This window comes from Armigeres subalbatus, chromosome 3, assembly GCF_024139115.2.
Source record: "Armigeres subalbatus isolate Guangzhou_Male chromosome 3, GZ_Asu_2, whole genome shotgun sequence".
NCBI lineage: Eukaryota > Metazoa > Arthropoda > Insecta > Diptera > Culicidae > Armigeres > Armigeres subalbatus.
The window spans coordinates 32335919-32355306 of NC_085141.1; the positions used below are offsets into that span (position 1 = coordinate 32335919).

General features: G+C 45.1%; 1 protein-coding gene across 1 annotated transcript in view; it reads right to left on the bottom strand.

The window, feature by feature from the left end:
- LOC134220894 (neprilysin-like) overlaps positions 1-19096 on the bottom strand; it is a 52702-nt gene extending 33606 nt beyond the window's left edge. Inside the window, exons 1-3 of the mRNA XM_062700057.1 lie at positions 18842-19096; positions 2834-2933; positions 2465-2559 (exon numbers count right to left, since the gene is read on the bottom strand). Of these exons, the coding sequence (XP_062556041.1) occupies positions 2465-2559; positions 2834-2933; positions 18842-18887 (241 nt within the window). The 5' untranslated portion in view covers positions 18888-19096. The remainder of the gene's footprint in view (positions 1-2464; positions 2560-2833; positions 2934-18841) is intronic.
- Positions 19097-19388: the final 292 nt, after the last annotated feature.

The window sequence follows — 19388 nt, forward strand, 5'->3', positions numbered from 1 at the left end:
GCTTTGTTGTTTTTCAGCCGGCCGATCTCCTCCTGGATTTCCTGGAGATTCGGAGCCGGAAGTCGCATGTCCTGCGCGCGTGCTCCTAGGTTCATTACCATACCGCCACCGTTGTCTGCCATATCGCCATTCAGGTGCTCTTCGTAGTGCTGCTGCCACCTTTGGATCACCTCACGCTCTTTCGTAAGAAGGTTCCCGTTTATGTCCTTACACATATCGGGCTGTGGCACGTGGCCCTTACGTGAACGGTTCAACTTCTCATAGAACTTTCGTGCGTTATTAGCGCGGTACAGTTCCTCCGTCTCTTCACGGTCTCGATCTTCCTGCTGGCGCTTTTCCTCCGGAAAATCGAGTTTTGTCTGTTCCGCGCCCGTTTGTATCGTGCCTCGTTCGCCCTCGTGCGGTGTTGCAGCAATCTCGCCCATGCTGCATTCTTCTCCTCAACTAACTGCTCACATTCGCCGTCATACCAGTCGTTTCTCTGATCCGGAGCCACCGTGCCTAGTGCAGCGGTTGCGGTGCTTCCAATGGCGGATAGAATATCTCTCCAGCCATCTTCAAGAGATGCTGCGCCTAGCTGCTCTTCCGTTAGGAGTACCACTTCCAGCTGCTGCGCGTAGTCTTGGGCTAGTCTACCGTCTTGTAGCCGCCCAATGTTAAGCCGCGGCGGACGACTCCGACGCGTGTTGATCACCGTCGAGAGTTTTGAGCGCAGACATACTGCGACGAGGTAGTGGTCGGATTCAATATTCGCACTGCGGTAAGTGCGTACGTTCGTGATGTCGGAGAAGAATTTACCGTCGATTAGAACGTGGTCGATTTGGTTTTCCGTTACTTGATTAGGTGATTTCCATGTGGCCTTGTGGATATTCTTACGGGGGAAGAAAGTGCTTCGGACTACCATTCCGCGGGAGGCTGCAAAGTTTATGCATCGTTGGCCGTTGTCGTTCGATACGGTATGCAGACTATCCGGTCCGATGACCGGTCTATACATTTCCTCCTTCCTACCTGAGCGTTCATGTCACCGATGACGATTTTGACGTCCCGCAGTGGGCATCCATCGTATGTCTGCTCCAGCTGCGCATAGAACGCTTCTTTCTCGTCGTCGGATCTCCCTTCGTGTGGGCAGTGCACGTTGATGATGCTATAGTTGAAGAAACGGCCTTTTATCCTCAGCTTGCACATTCTTGCGTTGATTGGCTGCCACCCAATCACGCGTTGGCGCATCTTTCCCAGCACTATGAAGCCGGTTCCCAGCTCGTTGGTGGTGCCACAGCTTTGGTAGAAGGTAGCCGCTCGATGCCCGCTTTTCCACACTTTCTGTCCTGTCCAGCAGATTTCCTGCAGCGCTACGACATCGAAGTTGCGGGGATCTAATTCATCGTAGATTATCCTATCGCAACCGGCGAAGCCTAGCGACTTGCAGTTCCATGTTCCAAGCTTCCAATCGTGATCCTTTATTCGTCGCCTAGGTCGTTGCCGATTGTATCGAGTCGTATTATCTTCTATGTCGTTCGTAATAGTTGTTTTTAAAGGCGGCTTATTGGGCCTGCGCAAACCTCCTGTCTCGTCGGAGGGCCGTCGTGTCAGGGCTGTTTAGCGTCCCACCTAACACCAGGACTTGGGCTTGTGCGCTTTGAGCGGCACACGGTCGCTTTGTCCGTAACCAACTATTCCTATAACAATCCTTAACCGATTTTCTCGCAACAAGTTGCATACCGGTTTGCGTTTGGTTTGCGTCAGAAACAAGGCCAAACCCCATTTTGGGTTGAGTGTAGAGAATGGGATGGGTTACGATGGATGGATAATTCTTTCGAATTTCGACAGGAAGTTTACCGAATTTCCACGGGAAAGTCTTCCAAATTTCCAAGAGAAATTCTCCCGATTTTCCAAGGGAAATTATTCCGCATCTCCTCGGGATTTTCTTCCGATTCTCGATGGGAAATTCTTCATAATTTCCTCGGAAATTTCTTCCGAAGTTCATCGGAAGAATCTTCTAAACTTCCTCGAGAAATTCTTCCAAATTCACTAGGGAAGTTCTTCCAAGTTTCCTCGATTTCTCGATCTCCCGAGTTTCCTCGGGAAATTCTTCGGATTTTCGTCGGGAAATTTTTCCAAACATTCACGAGAAATTCTTCCAAATTTTTAAAAAGAAAATTTCCAAAGACAAACGCGGATTTTAATCCAATTTCCACAGGAAAAGGCTTGCAATTTACACAAAAAATTCTTCCGAATTTCCACGGGAGCTTTTTTTCAAATTATCAGCGATAGGTCTACAGAATTTCCTCGAGAATTTTTTCAGAATAAATACAAGTCTATGTTCAATAGACTCCGTGACGTTCGACATAACGGACGTTACACATTTAATTTGTTTAATGGAACTTTGGGTATTCTATTTTATTATTAGTTTGATAAACTTACAACATCTTGTTGATCAACACAGGAAAGGTTCTTTTATACTCACGCAGGCAGGCAATTACAATGATAGCAATCAACAGGATGATGATGATAACGATCAGCGCAACGAAAATAGATTTGTGGAAGTAACGCCGGCGAAATCTGAAACGATAACGATGTCCATCATTCTGAGAAAATGTATATGTTACAAAGTGTTTCCTCAGGTGTGAAAAGGTGATTCAATGTTTCGAACATAATGATGGAAGTAAATTATGTATACAAAAGCCAACTGTTTTAGTCGTGAACCATACAGTCCGTATTCGTCGTTTTTAAGAAAATTGAAACCTAATCAATAAGTATCACATTTTGCACCCGGGGGGACACAGTGTGTTTCGGCAGCATTGGAAGCATTCTCGGTTCCGTCACCACTTCTTACCTGGACTGCACTCCAACCAGATAGGGATTGGCTGTCGCATCGCCGGAAGCTGAGTTTGCGTTGCCATTGTTGTTGCTATTGATTTTACCGGACATGTGATCTGCAAACAGCGGTCAACGGAAGAGAGGAAAACAAAGCGATTGTCAAAATGTTTGCTCAAATGTTTCAGTGGAAATTTTTGCGATTGAATATTATTCAAACATAGATAGTATTTGTGATAGTGGTTGACCGAATTATTGATAGAGCTAAGTGCATTGATATAAGGGGGGGGGGGGAGCTTGCCTCCTCCCAGAAAATTTGAATAATGAATTTAGATGCAGGGAGCTAATTGGAATTCTCCGACCTTAATGTCGTTGCTTTCAAATATCATTTTAATTCATTTGAGTTTCTTCAGTATTGATTGATTACGATCATATGAAAGTTTAAAGAAGGCCCGTAAGAAAAATATTCATCTTTTTGAAAATAAAAATGAAGAAGCAGACGTAACAGTACAGAAATTTCCATCAGCCACAAATTCATCAATTGAAACGAAACATATAGGGTGGGTGTACCAATTGCCGCCATACATAAGAACCACATAAGAACAACTATTTTTAAAAAAATAAGCAAAAGGCATGTTGGTGGACTTTATATATCAAGCGAAAGATTTTACTTCCTGCTTCTTAGAACAGCTATGAAAACCACAATACAATTTTTTATTATCCTCAAAATTGATTAATCCATAATAGGAACGCATGCACCAGTTGTGGCACTATTCTTAATTTTGATTCCTTATTTGGCAAATCTCATTGTTTTCTTATGGGATTGGTCAAATTGGGACTACTAGTGCGACAACTGGTGCAAAGGATGTCAAAAATTAAGCAAAATCAATTTTTACAATTATGCTTTGCTTGTTTTGGAGGGAATCAAAGGTTTTATCGTATCATATGGATATGCTTTATCGATATGAACTTGCTTTGTGGTGATTTGATTGGCCATTTGGCATATAAAGCACTAGTGCGACAATTGGGGCTATAGCCACAATGGGTACATCTAGTCTATTCTTTCGAGGTTTCGATACGAGGATTGCATCTTCATTAGGGAAACAAAATTATGTTTGTTTTTGTCGTACAAGACTTTGAGAACAGTTTTCAAACAATTAACATTTACATATACCAGAAACAAAATCCAGTTATCCTCAGACTTACATTTGTTCATGCATTGCAATCTTTCTTCCCTGCTGAAGACACGGCCGAAGAAAACGTGCAAAAATTATCAAGGTTATAATTATTTTCTTTAAATCAGCATGGCTTAAAAATCCAATAAATTTATTGTTTGGTATATGTTTGGGCTTATGTAGAATCCTAATCATAAGCAAACGCCGATTAAAAAAATTCAAAAATCATCAAAGTCATGTTATGTAAGTGATAACGAGGACTCGACGTTTATTTTATGTTTTTCGGAGCATCTCGCTGTGAATTTCAAATGGCTCCAATTTTTCTTCGGTTACAATATTTTAAGTCTTAATATCTATAATGCCTGGTGAATTAGTATAAGGAACATATACAATGGATTTTGTGTGGATATCAATGACATGTTTGAAGAAATTGCTTGAAAATGTATTGTGCAAATTAATTCACTCGTATTCTAAATCTTGTGCTCGTTATTCCAATGAAAGTTCCTTTCTCATGTTCTTTGTTGTAAGGAGTCGATTACAGAAAGTAGGAGTCTTTCCAAGAGGCTCGGAAGCCTCCTTTTAAGAGGCTCGGAAGCCTCCTTTCAAGAGGCTCGGAAGCCTCCTTTCAAGAGGCTCGGAAGCCTCCTTTCAAGAGGCTCGGAAGCCTCCTTTCAAGAGGCTCGGAAGCCTCCTTTCAAGAGGCTCGGAAGCCTCCTTTCAAGAGGCTCGGAAGCCTCCTTTCAAGAGGCTCAGAAGCCTCCTTTCAGAGGCTCGGAAGCCTACTTTCAAGATGCTCAGGAAGCCTCCTTTCAAGAGGCTCAGAAGCCTCCTTTCAAGAGGCTCAGAAGCCTCCTTTCAAGAGGCCTGGAAGCCTCCTTCAAGAGGCTCAGAGCCTCCTTTCAAGAGGCCCGGAAGCCTCCTTTCAAGAGGCTCAAGCCTCCTTTCAAGAGGCTCAGAAGCCTCCTTTCAAGAGGCTCAGAAGCCTCCTTTCAAGAGGCCCGGAAGCCTCCTTTCAAGAGGCTCAGGAAGCCTCCTTTCAAGAGGCTCAGAGCCTCCTTTCAAGAGGCTCAGGAAGCCTCCTTTCAAGAGGCTCAGAAGCCTCCTTTCAAGAGAGCTCGGAAGCCTCCTTTCAAGAGGCTCGGAAGCCTCCTTTCAAGAGGCTCGGAAGCCTCCTTTCAAGAGGCTCGGAAGCCTCCTTTCAAGAGGCTCGGAAGCCTCCTTTCAAGAGGCTCCGAAGCCACCTTTCAAGAGGCTCCGAAGCCCCCTTTCAAGCGGCTCGGAGGCATCCTTTCAAGAGGCTCGGAAGCCTCCTTTCAAGAGGCTCGGAAGCCTCCTTTCAAGAGGCTCAGAGCCTCCTTTCAAGAGGCTCGGAAGCCTCCTTTCAAGAGGCTCGGAAGCCTCCTTTCAAGAGGCTCGGAAGCCTCCTTTCAAGAGGCTCAAGCCTCCTTTCAAGAGGCTCGGAAGCCTCCTTTCAAGAGGCTCAGGCCTCCTTTCAAGAGGCTCAGAAGCCTCCTTTCAAGAGGCTCGAAGCCTCCTTTCAAGAGGCTCAGGAAGCCTCCTTTCAAGAGGCTCAGAAGCCTCCTTCAAGAGGCTCAGAGCCTCCTTTCAAGAGGCTCGGAAGCCTCCTTTCAAGAGGCCTGGAAGCCTCCTTTCAAGAGGCTCAGAGCCTCCTTTCAAGAGGCCTCAGAAGCCTCCTTTCAAGAGGCTCAGGCCTCCTTCAAGAGGCTCAGAAGCCTCCTTTCAAGAGGCTCAGGAAGCCTCCTTTCAAGAGGCTCAGGAAGCCTCCTTTCAAGAGGCTCAGGAAGCCTCCTTTCAAGAGGCTCGGAAGCCTCCTTTCAAGAGGCTCAGAGCCTCCTTTCAAGAGGCTCGGAAGCCTCCTTTCAAGAGCTCAGAAGCCTCCTTTCAAGAGGCTCAGGCCTCCTTTCAAGAGGCTCAGAGCCTCCTTTCAAGAGGCTCGGAAGCCTCCTTTCAAGAGGCTCAGAAGCCTCCTTTCAAGAGGCTCAGAAGCCTCCTTTCAAGAGGCTCAGGCCTCCTTTCAAGAGGCTCAGAAGCCTCCTTTCAAGAGGCTCAGAAGCCTCCTTTCAAGAGGCTCAGGCCTCCTTTCAAGAGGCTCAGAAGCCTCCTTTCAAGAGGCTCAGAAGCCTCCTTTCAAGAGGCTCAGAAGCCTCCTTTCAAGAGGCTCAGAAGCCTCCTTTCAAGAGAGCTCAGAAGCCTCATTTCAAGAGGCTTAGAAACCACCTTTCAAGAGGCTCGGAAGCCTCCTTTCAAGAGGCCCGGAAGCCTCCTTTCAAGAGGCTCGGAAGCCTCCTTTCAAGAGGCTCAGAAGCCTCCTTTCAAGAGGCTCAGGCCTCCTTTCAAGAGGCTCGGAAGCCTCCTTTCAAGAGGCTCAGAAGCCTCCTTTCAAGAGGCTCAGAAGCCTCCTTTCAAGAGGCTCAGAAGCCTCCTTTCAAAGAGGCTCCAGAAGCCTCCTTTCAAGAGGCTCAGAAGCCTCCTTTCAAGAGGCTCAGGAAGCCTCCTTTCAAGAGGCTCGGAAGCCTCCTTTCAAGAGGCTCGGAAGCCTCCTTTCAAGAGGCTCAAGCCTCCTTTCAAGAGGCTCAAGCCTCCTTTCAAGAGGCTCAGGAAGCCTCCTTTCAAGAGGCTCAGGAAGCCTCCTTTCAAGAGGCTCAGAAGCCTCCTTTCAAGAGGCTCGGAAGCCTCCTTTCAAGAGGCTCAGGCCTCCTTTCAAGAGGCCTCAGAAGCCTCCTTTCAAGAGGCTCAAGCCTCCTTTCAAGAGGCTCGGAAGCCTCCTTTCAAGAGGCTCAGAGCCTCCTTTCAAGAGGCTCAAGCCTCCTTTCAAGAGGCCTCAGAGCCTCCTTTCAAGAGGGCTCAGGCCTCCTTTCAAGAGGCTCAAGCCTCCTTTCAAGAGAGGCTCAGAGCCTCCTTTCAAGAGGCTCAGAAGCCTCCTTTCAAGAGGCTCAGAGCCTCCTTTCAAGAGGCTCAGAAGCCTCCTTTCAAGAGGCCTCGGAAGCCTCCTTTCAAGAGGCTGGAAGCCTCCTTTCAAGAGAGCTCAGAAGCCTCCCTTCAAGAGGCTCGGAGGCCGCTTTTCAAGAGGCTCGGAAGCCCCCTTTCAAGGGGCTCGGAAGCCCCCTTCAAGAGGCTCGAAAGCCTCCTTCAAGAGGCTCGGAAGCCTCCTTTCAAGAGGCTCGGAAGCCTCCTTTCAAGAGGCTCGGAAGCCTCCTTTCAAGAGGCCTCCAGCCTCCTTTCAAGAGGCCTCAGAAGCCTCCTTTCAAGAGGCTCGGAAGCCTCCTTTCAAGAGGCTCAGAAGCCTCCTTTCAAGAGGCTCAGAAGCCTCCTTTCAAGAGGCCTGGAAGCCTCCTTTCAAGAGGCTCAGAAGCCTCCTTTCAAGAGGCTCAAGCCTCCTTTCAAGAGGCTCAGGAAGCCTCCTTTCAAGAGGCTCAGAAGCCTCCTTTCAAGAGGCTCAGAAGCCTCCTTTCAAGAGGCTCAGAAGCCTCCTTTCAAGAGGCTCAGAAGCCTCCTTTCAAGAGGCTCAGAAGCCTCCTTTCAAGAGGCTCGGAAGCCTCCTTTCAAGAGGCTCGGAAGCCTCCTTTCAAGAGGCTCGGAAGCCTCCTTTCAAGAGGCTCGGAAGCCTCCTTTCAAGAGGCTCGGAAGCCTCCTTTCAAGAGGCTCGGAAGCCACCTTTCAAGAGGCTTTTTTTTAAAGATAGGAACACCGTCTTCGACCAGAGGCCATACAGACTGAACACTTAACACCTTGACAACGGACAGGACATATAACACCCAGTGGACCGGTGGAGAATTTTTCGATCACGAAAAGTTTCCTACTTACCGGGGCGGGAATCGAACCCACACTCCATAGCCCATGCGTCTAGAAGATTGACGTCGCTAACCGCACAGCCACGAAGCCCACAAAAGCTTGGAAGCCTCCTTTCAATAGGCTCAGAAGCCTTCTTTTGAGAGGTGTTGTATGAAAGTTGTTATAAGACGTCTATGAATTAATTCTCCAAGATAAATGTGAGAATTTTGCTTTTTATGGCAAAATTAAAAAAATAGGCTCTTAAAAGAAGGTAATAAATAATTTAATAAGTATTAGAAAATAAATACAATTAGGAAAAACTTTAAAAAGCAATAGAATAATTAAAACCTTTCTATATAGTAGACCCTGTTTAAATATAAGGTACACTGGGGGAAGTGGAAAAAGGGTGTAAGTGTAAAAATTGACTCGAAAAATTTAAATTGTACATACTTTACAGTTTTTACCACATCATAGCATCACGCAATGTTATACTTTGATGCTCACACTAATACTATGTTGAAATTTGTATAACACATACACTAACACGGTTATCGCTTGAACTGTAATTTTAGGTTTCGCGAAAAATTGATATTTGCATTCATAAAATTAATTCTTATTTGCACCAATTGTTCTTTTTTCAAGTGAATTAATATCACAGGTGACCATTACAATACAATTAAACTAATCACATTCAATTTGGTTTGTACCATGGAAGCAAATAATTCAAAGATTTTACACTTACCCCAGGTATCAAACACTGCGGGGGAAGTGGATAATGTTCTAATTACGCAATTTTTTTCTTCCCTCCAGGGTTTATTTCGATAGCTGTGAATCTGAATATGTACCTTCTTTGTTATCATTGTGATTCCAGTCGTGATTGGACTCATATAAATGAGAAAATGCCTGAATAATCCACCTATCGGTACTGATGCCTTTCACATGTTTTCCATATGAAAAAAAATTATAAGAAAGTAAAAAATAGCACTGATAGGTAAATATATTGTATAATTCACATTAATTTTTATTCCTAACAAGTTTCGCCGTTGAATGCAATTTTTTTACGAACAAATCGGTTAAGGACAAGTGCTTAAGAATAGCTGATAATTTTGTATGTGTTTTGCGCACACACATACATACAAATACGCACATACAGACATCATCTCAATTCATTAAACTAAGTTGATTGGTTTATAACCCTGTAAGTCCCATTTTTCTTTAAAATGTTCATCTTTGGAGCGAACATATAGACTTTACGAACACTTAGTGTCCGAGAAGGCAAAATCAGCCCTCCCCTAGCTATTACGAGAATTCCTTGAGGATCTATTCCGTTAAGGTAATGAAATTATTCCACAAAAGATATTCAGAGCAATTATCGGATTGATTTTAGTTATATGTAACTACTCATCACTATTGAAGGTCAAGGCAACATGGGTTTTCCACTTACCCCATCCCACTAGGGTAAGTGGAAAAACAACTCCTAATTTTAAAATCAATTTCCATAAATTTCAAGCGGCCAAAATGGTATGAATTACCGCACAGTTGGTGCAAAATTGACTGTTTTTGATAGTCCATTTTGATTGAACGCATTTAAATCATTTAAACTGGTTTTACACTAATTCAAACATGCACTATCGATTTTTCCTTTCCCATTTCCCCCAGTGTACCTTAAATAAAAAACTACAAAGTACCGTAATCGGGGGTGAAAATGGGTCATCGCACTTACCGGCATTCTGGAGGTCGGAAAACAAGATCGTTTAAAAAAAAACTCTTATAATTTAGTTGTCTTGGTCTCAGATATATTCAATCCTTTGTCCAAGCATTCTAAGTAGTTAAAACAGTGACCCATTCTCACCCCTATTTGATCCATTGTCACCACGGTGGTGACGGTATATCTTCTCTATCTTCTCTATATAATAAAAATGAAATGGTCTTTGCTCGTATCCGCATAACTCGAAAACGGCTGGATGGATTTTCTTCATTCCTTCAGCTGAAACGTTCATTATAGTTTCCGACGGGTTTATATGATATTTCCCCATGCGAAAACCATTAGTAGGGTTGTGTATATCGTGAAAAACTAAAATGAGGATTCGTATGGAAAATTAGCTTCAACAGTTCACAACAGCTATTTCGCCTACTATGCAGGACAACGTCTGCCAGGTCGACTAGTTAGAAGAATAAAAATGACGACAATAACGAAAGGTATTCCGTAAATTCGAACTAAAATTCGGACATTGTATTTTACCAAAACAAACAATCAGCTGTTGAATGCAAGCCTCTCGGTATAGTGCTAGTCAATGAAGAAGCCACCTAAAGAGGTCGGGTAGCACATGGGTCATTGCTCTACTTCGCTAACATCATTAGATAGGCTACACGTAGAATCAACATAGGCGATATGTAGATAGTTTGATGCAGATTAGAAATGATTGACTGCTAATGCCTGTAGAGAAGTCGTAAATCAGATCAATCATATTGATTGGGGAGCCGAGGGGTCATTCACAGCTTCGGCATGACATGTGTCACTACCAGAAGGGGCTCCGTGTGGTGAACCCCTTGAGTTTTATTTGTTTGCAGGGCAGTCCACTCGCTATGGGCATTGTACGGTGCACTGTGCGCGACATAAATAATGCAAAGATCTCGCTCGTCGGTTGTGGAAATATGGACATGTACCAAAGTCAGCCGGGCGGTAGCTGTCTGTTTTTTGTCGGTGCCATTTTCAACCCCCTCACCGATGGGCGAGTCGGCTTGCTTTGTTCCAGCAGAGCGGTGTGGTGGGAGATACGTGCCGGCCTGTCCGAGCTGCTACAATCTCTGATAGCGAGCGGTCAAATTTGTAGGGCTGTGGAATATGTTGGCTATGCATACACACTCGAAGTCACATTACCGCTGGGTGTAAATGTGTTTGTGGTTATGAGAGAACGGTGGTCCATTACAGGGGTTCCTAACTCATAAGATAAGATGACAAAAAAATGCGTGTGCGGTTCAAAGATCAGAGAAATTGAGTAGATTATTTTCGTATTGCTAATGGACTAGACATAGTGAACAGAACAAGGGACAAGGACAGGACAAGGACAGGACAAGGACAGGACAAGGACAGGACAAGGACAGGACAAGGACAGGACAAGGACAGGACAAGGACAGGACAAGGACAGGACAAGGACAGGACAAGGACAGGACAAGGACAGGACAAGGACAGGACAAGGACAGGACAAGGACAGGACAAGGACAGGACAAGGACAGGACAAGGACAAGGACAGGACAAGGACAGGACAAGGACAGGACAAGGACAGGACAAGGACAGGACAAGGACAGGACAAGGACAGGACAAGGACAGGACAAGGACAGGACGAGGACAGGACGAGGACAGGACGAGGACAGGACAAGGACAGGACAAGGACAGGATAAGGACAGGACTATCGTTTCTGAAATATTCTTATTATGCTTTTGGTAGGGACGTGTTATCGCTTATCAACAGTTTCAAAGTAAAAGACCTACGTTTGCAAATTCATTGCAACGATTTATGTGAATAAGCAACAGATTTGAGACCTACTGTTCTACATTGTATAAAATAGTACTCTGGTGCTCGAGATCGGAATCCTTCCGAATGTAGCTAGACTGGGGTTATAAGGATTGAAGGAATTCACTCGCGTCACTCATCCGCGAATGTTGCTAGGCTGGTTGCTAACAACGAACCATAATTATAATGCGTTAGGAATACAGCGTAGAAATGTACCGAATGGTGATATGAATAATGATGCTCCGCACTGCATCTGCGGTTCCCATTCTAGCGACCGCGCGGATGTTGGTTGTCGGAATGCATTAATGATGGAGCGCCTGCACACCAATTCGGAACTTTAACGGAGTTCCTTTCGGGGCAGCAGATTTCTATAAGGCAAATATTGATGCAATGTGAGGTTGAGGAAATATGATTTATCGGGTGATTAGGGGTTATGGTGAAGGAAGTTTACATATCTGGTAATTCATCGTTGGACTTGTTAAATGTAATACTTTAGACGTATACGAGAAAACTCGGCCAGGTGTATTTCTGAAAACGTTTTATTGTTGTTTGAATTTCAAATGGAGCAACGATATGAGCTTCACAAGCTAAAAACTAATTCCCAGCAGTTCATCCGAATCCACATAAGTAGAAGACCATTAGCTTCGCAGAAAGGCAACCATGAAGAAATTTCAACTCACTTCGTTATTATGTCCACATGGGAAAAGTTTTCCTGACCGAAGCCACCTTTTCGGGTGAAATTAATTAAACGCATCCGGTCCAAGGTCACTGAGTTTCATCGGTAGGTAAAGGACTGGACAAACTTTTTCATTGGCTAACTTGGCATAGCATCGCCACTAATACTTATTCAGGTAAGATCATCCACAAGTTGTTCTCAGTTGCCAGAATTGCACGTTTCATTTTTTTTTTAGATTCCAGTACGTACATTGGCTTACATTTTTCAAATTTCAAACGGAGCAAACTAAATTGAATCCAAAATTATGACACTTGTGCCTGGAACATTCCCTTCGAAACACCACACGTTTGATGTCATTCACACATCGTATAAATACTTTTCACACATGACTGTGGCGTCACGACTGAATTGCAACATGTGTGAAAATGTTGTGTGAGACATGTTCAGTCGCTGTTTATTGCCTGTCATACACATGACATGTGTAAGTGATTTCAAATCAACCTATTTCGGCGACCTTTTCTGCAGGAGTTGCAAGTGAGGAACCATTGTTGTCTAAAGGGATCAAAGATAGAATGGGCCGAGGCTTGGATTTTAGTATTTTGGTCATTTTCCAGAACGATTTAGCACAGTCTGAGGGACTTACTTACTTACTTACGGATCCTGTACACCTCCGGTGGTGCAAAGGGCCGACTTGAAAGATCTTCATCCTGAGCGTTGCCCGGCTATCGCTTTAACCTGTTACCAGGTTAGATTTCGGTCGACTTCTTTTATTTCTTTATTGAGGCTTCGCCGCCATGAGCCTCTGGGTCTGCCTCTGCTGCGATGTCCCGCTGGGTTCCAGTCTAATGCTTGTTTACAGATTTCGTTTCCGCCCCTACGTAGAGTGTGGCCGACTCAGCCCCACTTTCGATCCCGAATTTCTGTTGCTATCGGCCTCTGGTGACAACGACGATGGAGCTCATTGTTTGAGATCCAGTTGTGAGGCCACCAGGCCCGAAGTATATACCGCAGGCATCTGTTAATGAACACCTGCAGCCGTTGAGTGTTCTCCACTGATACACACCATGTTTCGCTAGCGTATAACAGCACAGATTTCACGTTAGAGTTGAAAATTCGTATTTTGGTGCGTTCACTTATCTGCCTGTTTTTTCAGATATTTCTTGAACTCGCAAAGGCCCTTGCTTTCTTGATCCGTGCGCCTATGTCGATCTTGGTACCGCCGTCTGACGCCATTTGGCTACCAAGATATTGGAAGCTTTCAACATTCTCCACTGGTTGCCCGGCTACTGTAAAACTGGAAGGAGTCGCCGTGTTTATATCCAACGATTTGGTTTTGTTGACGTTGATGACAAAACCTGCCGAAGAGGAGCGCTCGGCAAGGTCGTTGAGCTTACTCTGCATATCAGAGCGCCGTTGCGCGAGGAGTACAACGTCATCAGCCAATTCGAAGTCGTTTAGGTGCTCCATGGTTATAGGCTGCCATAACAGCCCGCGGTTTGGTTCACGGTCAATCGCATCTACCAGAATCTCATCGATTACGATGAGGAACAGTAACGGTGATAGGATACATCCTTGCCTCACACCAGCTACGACCCGGATAGGGTCGGACAGGACCCCATTGTGCAGCACTCTACACGAAAAGGCCTCGTACTGTGCTTCGATGAGGCCGATGATTTTCTCAGGAACTCCCTTGCGTCTCAGGGCGCCCCACATATTCTCGTGATTGAGACGGTCGAAAGCTTTTTTGTAGTCAATGAATACCAAGTAAAGGGACTCTTGGAATTCGTTGACCTGCTCCAGAATGATGCGGAGCGTGACAATATGGTCCACACAGGATCTTCCGGCACGGAATCCGGCTTGCTGCCGCCGGAGAGTCGCATCGATCTTCTCCTGAATCCGGGCTAGGATAATTTGCACAGAACTTTGAGAACGGTACACAGCAACATAATGCCTCGCCAGTTATCGCATACAGTCAGGTCACCCTTTTTGGGCACCTTTACTAAGATACCTTGCATCCAGTCAACCGGGAAAGTTGCGGTGTCCCAGATATTATGAAATAAACGATGCAGTAGTTGAGCTGTTTGAATCTCTAGCAGTGATGGAGCTTCGGTATTGACGCGTGTTATACGTCGGATCCTAGGCAGATCATGCCGAGGTGGTGATGGCCTGGCTGGCACTTGAAAAAGTTGTTCGAAGTGCTCGAACCAGCGTTTCAGCTGGTCAGTTTGGTCGGTCAATAACTGATCATTCGCGTCTTTCACAGGCATCGTTGCATTCATCTTCGCCCCGCTTAAGCGTCGTGAGATATCGTAGAGGAGGCGAATGTCCCCGGTTGCGGCGGCTCTCTCTCCTTCGTCGGCCAGAGAGTCTGCCCACGCTCGCTTGTCCCGTCGACATGAGCGTTTTACTTCCTTCTCAAGAGCCGCGTATCGTTGGCGGGCTATGACTTTGGCTCCTCTGGTTTTCGATCGCTCTATCGCGGCTTTGGCTTCTCTTCGCTCCTCTATCTTCCTCCAGGTCTCATCGGTGATCCATTGTTTTCTCTGGGTGCGTAGTTCGCCCAGATTGTTCTCGCTGGTGGCGATGAAGGCATTCTTGATGGCGGTCCATTGGTCTTCCACGCTGCCACCTTCCGGAATATCTGCAGCACGCGTCTCCAGTTCTTAAACGAAGGACCGTTTCACCGTGGCATCTTCCAGTCGGCGTGTGTTGAATCGTCGTCCAACTCTTTCCTCCTGCCGACGAATCCGCGCAATGCGCAGGCGTATTTCGCCGATGAGGAGGTGATGATCAGACGCGATATCGGCACTACGTTTATTCCGTACATCAAGAAGGCTCCGTTTCCATTTTCGGCTGATGCAGATGTGGTCGATTTGATTTTCTGTAAAGCCGTCACGGGAGACCCACGTGACCTTGTGAACCGGTCGATGAGGGAAGAGCGATCCCCCGATCACCATGTCGTTATTACCACAAAATTCTGCGAACAGCTCTCCGTTTTCGCTCATTTCTCCGAGACCATGGCGTCCCATAATGCGCTCATGGTTCGAGTTGCCGGATCCGATCTTCGCATTGAAGTCGCCCAAACAGATCTTGATATCACCCTTCGGAATTCTATCTACGACGGCATTGAGTTGACTGTAAAAGTTCTCTTTGTCTTGCAGATCGGCAGCATCGGTTGGCGCATAACATTGGATTATAGTAAGGTTTCGGACCCGTGTTTTAAATCTGGCAACGATTATCCTTTCACTTATAGGTTCCCACTTCATAAGCACAGAGTGTGCCTGAGTGCTTAGTAGGAAGCCAACTCCGCGTTGCCGGGGAGCGTGTTCACCTCGTAAACCAGAGTATAGCAGAACTTGTCCCGACGGCGTTCTGTGTTCTCCAAAGTTTGGCCAACGGACTTCACTCAGTCCCAGGATCTCAAGCTTCATGCGGCGTGCCTCATTGGCAAGTTGTGCCAATTTACCCTGCTGGGCTAGGGTTAAAACGTTCCATGTTCGTATTCGTTTCCGTTGTTTCGCGCTAAGAGTCGTCGCCGTAAAATCAGTCCGTATTCTTTCATTATCGGATTCTCGAACAAATTGATGTTTCGGGAACAGTAGGTTGTTGGCCCAAGGTTCCCTATCCACCGGGATGGGGCTGCCATCTTAGGTATAGCTTCCGGGGAATAGCATTTCATACTCAGCCGCTGGATGCCAGAACAGACGCTGTTGGAGCCGCACCTCCTTGGTGGACAGACGCTCGATCAGTCGGGTCAAATTTGTTTAAAGTCCTACCCAACACCAGGACTAGGCTAGTGCGCTTTGAGCGGCACACGGTCGCTTTGATAGGGCCTGCTTGGGGACACATGCAGCTTTTATAGAAGTTCAACAGAGCCCACTGTCGAACCCCACCACATCCTAGGCAGACCCCACAGGACGCACCCTCTCACTCTAGCTGATGTCAGAAGGACAACAGTGCCCAGGCTGCACTACCAGCTAAGTACGCAACCCTTAGCTGGCGGTCAATTGTCATCGGAAGACCCGTGGAAGCGTGAGTATTGGAACTTGTGAGGACCAGAGCTATATTAGGCGCCCCTTCCCGGATGTCAACTCACCATTTCGCAGCACGCCACGGAGGTCTGACCAGAAGAGGCCGAGTCATGGCTTGCTGCGCACTGATCGACACGCTAAGGTGTCAATGTATAATCACACGCTGATGGTAACTTACTCAAACCCCACAAGTACGACCCAAGCAACCAGAAGTTCGGATAAGAAGGGCTATTTTGGCTTAATCAGCTCTCATTTTAAGTAATTTTTTGTATGGTGGGAGAGTAAAAGTGAACTTTAAAGTTCCGTTAAGGATGCTTGGAGCTTGATGTGAAACATAGTGAACCAATTAGTTCGGTTAAGAGTAAATTTAAGTAAAATCTGAACTTCTGGTTGCTTTGGGAGGCCTTTTCGTGTAGAGTGTTACACAATGGGGTCTTGTCTGACCCTATCCGGGTCATAGCTGATGTGAGGCAAGGATGTATTCTATCACCGTTACTGTTCCTCATCGTAATCGACGATGACGACGCGGGCTGTTATGGCAGCCTATAATCATTGGGCACCTAAACGACTTCGAATTGGCTAATGACGTTGCACTCCTCGCTTAATGGCGCTCTGACATGCAGAGTAAGCTCAACGACCTTGCCGAGCGCTCCTCTTCGGCAGGCTTAGTCATCAATGTCAACAAAACCAAATCGTTGGATGTAAACACGGTGACCCCTTCAGTAGCCGGGCAACCAGTGGGGAATATAGAAAGCTTCCAATATCTTGGTAACCAAGTGGCGTCAGACGGCGGTACCAAGATCGACATAGGCGCACGGATCAAGAAAGCAAGAGCTGCCTTTGCGAGTTTAAGAAATATCTGGAAAAACAGGCAGATAAGTGAACGCACCAAAATACAAATTTTCTATTCTAACGTGAAATCTGTGCTGCGTTGCTGTGCTAGCGAAACATGGTGTGTGTCAGTGGAGAACACTCAACGGCTGCAGGTGTTCATTAACAGATGCCTGCGGTATATAATTCGGGTCTGGTGGCCTCACAACTGGATCTCAATCAACGAGCTCCATCGTCGTTGTCACCAGAGGCCGATAGCAACAGAAATTCGGGATCGGAAGTGGGGCTGGGTCGGCCACGAAATCTGTAAACAAGCATTAGACTGGAACCCAGCGGGACATCACAGCAGAGGCAGACCCAGAAGCTCATGGTGGCGAAGCCTCAATAAAGAAATAAAAGAAGTCGACCGAATTCTAACCTGGCAACAGGTTAAAGCGATAGGTGGATAACGCTCAGGACGGAGATCTTTCAAGTCGGCTCTTTGCACCACCGGAGGTGTACAGCATCCACAAGAAGATAAGAAATCATATCATGAATAAGGATCACCTGAAAACGGTTTCAGATCGAATCATGCTTGAAAATATTTTAAATACCCTCATTATTTATACCTATATTGATTTTCTTTTTAAAAATTATAGAAAACCAAGAATAAAATGGTTTTTGATTCCCAAATAACTGTAAATGTTGGCAACTTTCTAAATCTCACAGATCCCGAGATATCGAACCAAACTGGTCTCTCATATATACAGTAGTGCCGTCTTGCTGATGAATTCTGACCTAAACAGTTTCTAGACATATTGGCTTCCAATCCTCGAACAGCTTTGAAGAAGAAGGCAACTTTCTAAATCTAACAGATCCCAAGAGTTACCCCTTGGATAAAAAAATAATTCAAAACCATTTTTTTTTTCAAAAACTGCTGCTAGCAATTGATGAATTGAAAAATGAAAAATTGAAAAATAACTGAACTCTAGGAAATGAAATTTCGACCTCTTTGACATTTTATAATACACGAGAAGGCATCATCACCGCTAGGTGGATTATTCTATATTTTTAGTGACAAATTTACTTAAGGTATTGAACTTCTTGCAATAATTTGTCTCACTATACCAAATATGACGATAGTCTGAGGAGTCATATATATGTATTAGGATGGCTCAAATTAGTATGGGAAAAACTTTTTTCAATTTTTTTGATGGGCCGCCCTCTTATTCGGTTCTATTTGGTGCCCTGATGCTCTGGACAAAATTTCAGCCAAATCGGTCAACGTTTGGGCGGTGCTAAACTCGTTGGAAGTTTATATGGAAAAATGTATGCAGAAACATCCAAAAACAGTGATTTGCAGTTGGAAGGCACAACTTACGCTCAAGAACCATGATACTCATTCAGATCTTGGAGAATTTAATACAGAATGTTATGTTGAAAACTGCGAGAAGATTAGAGTTTGCCCGGCTAAGTTATTAGCATTTCTCTGAAGTGGGGTTTGAGCAAATTTCGTTTCTTTTACCTTTGAAAAGAAATAAATTCACCCCTACAACACTCCAGTAAAATGCTAATATCTTTGCGTAATAAACTCTAATCTTCTCGCGGTTTTCAGCATAACATTCTGTATTTAATTCTACAAGAACTGAATGAGTATCATGGTTCTTGATCGTAACTTGTGCCTTCCAACTGCAAATCACTGTTTTTGGATGTTTCTGCATACATTTTTCCATATAAACTTCCAACGAGTTTAGCACCGCCCAAACGTTGACCGATTTGGCTGAAATTTTGTCCAGAGCATCAGGGCATCAAATAGAACCGAATAAGAGGGCGGCCCATCAAAAAAATTTGAAAAAGTGTTTTTTGAGCCACCCTAATATGTATACGTATTACCTTTTATGTGGAATTTCTACATCAGTATTTATTATCAATGCCATGGAAAAGCTTAGAAGCTAGCAAAGTAAACACCGGAATGAAGAATTACAAAATATGTAACGAGCAAACAGACAGGTGGTAGGTAGGTACGTACCATCGCTACCATGAACGTCGGTTGTCCAAATCCTTTGCGTTGCCATGGGGGCTGGTTGACCGTGATGCCTGCTACGATGGTGGTTACTCCAAGGATTTTGCTGTTCCCATTCGATGCTTTTCCGCTCGTCTGCGGGAGCTTATTGACACAACCGGGTGCGGTTCCACCTCCCTTCGCTAGATGGTGTGGCAAAAGTTGTGCCGTTTCCTTTCTGGTTCTAGGCTCCAGCCAGGTCAGACGGAGAGCCAGTCAAAAAGGAAGCGATGCCTGCTGGAGGAAAAATCTGTAATTCGAGAAAAGCAGTTGGAAAATGATGTTCTATTTGTTGATAGGGTTTAAGGTTGAAGATACCGTAAATTGGAATATCTTCGACATTTCAGTCATAATTCATCAACAGCTTGAAAAACTTGACATGTTGATTCCCTTAGTTTTAACCAAAACATTGTCCTAAGGATCAGATTAGGTCAAATCAATAATCGATAATTAATTTGAAGTTGCTTCTATATTATCAATTTCATATAGGATGTCACTCCAATTTACGGTACCA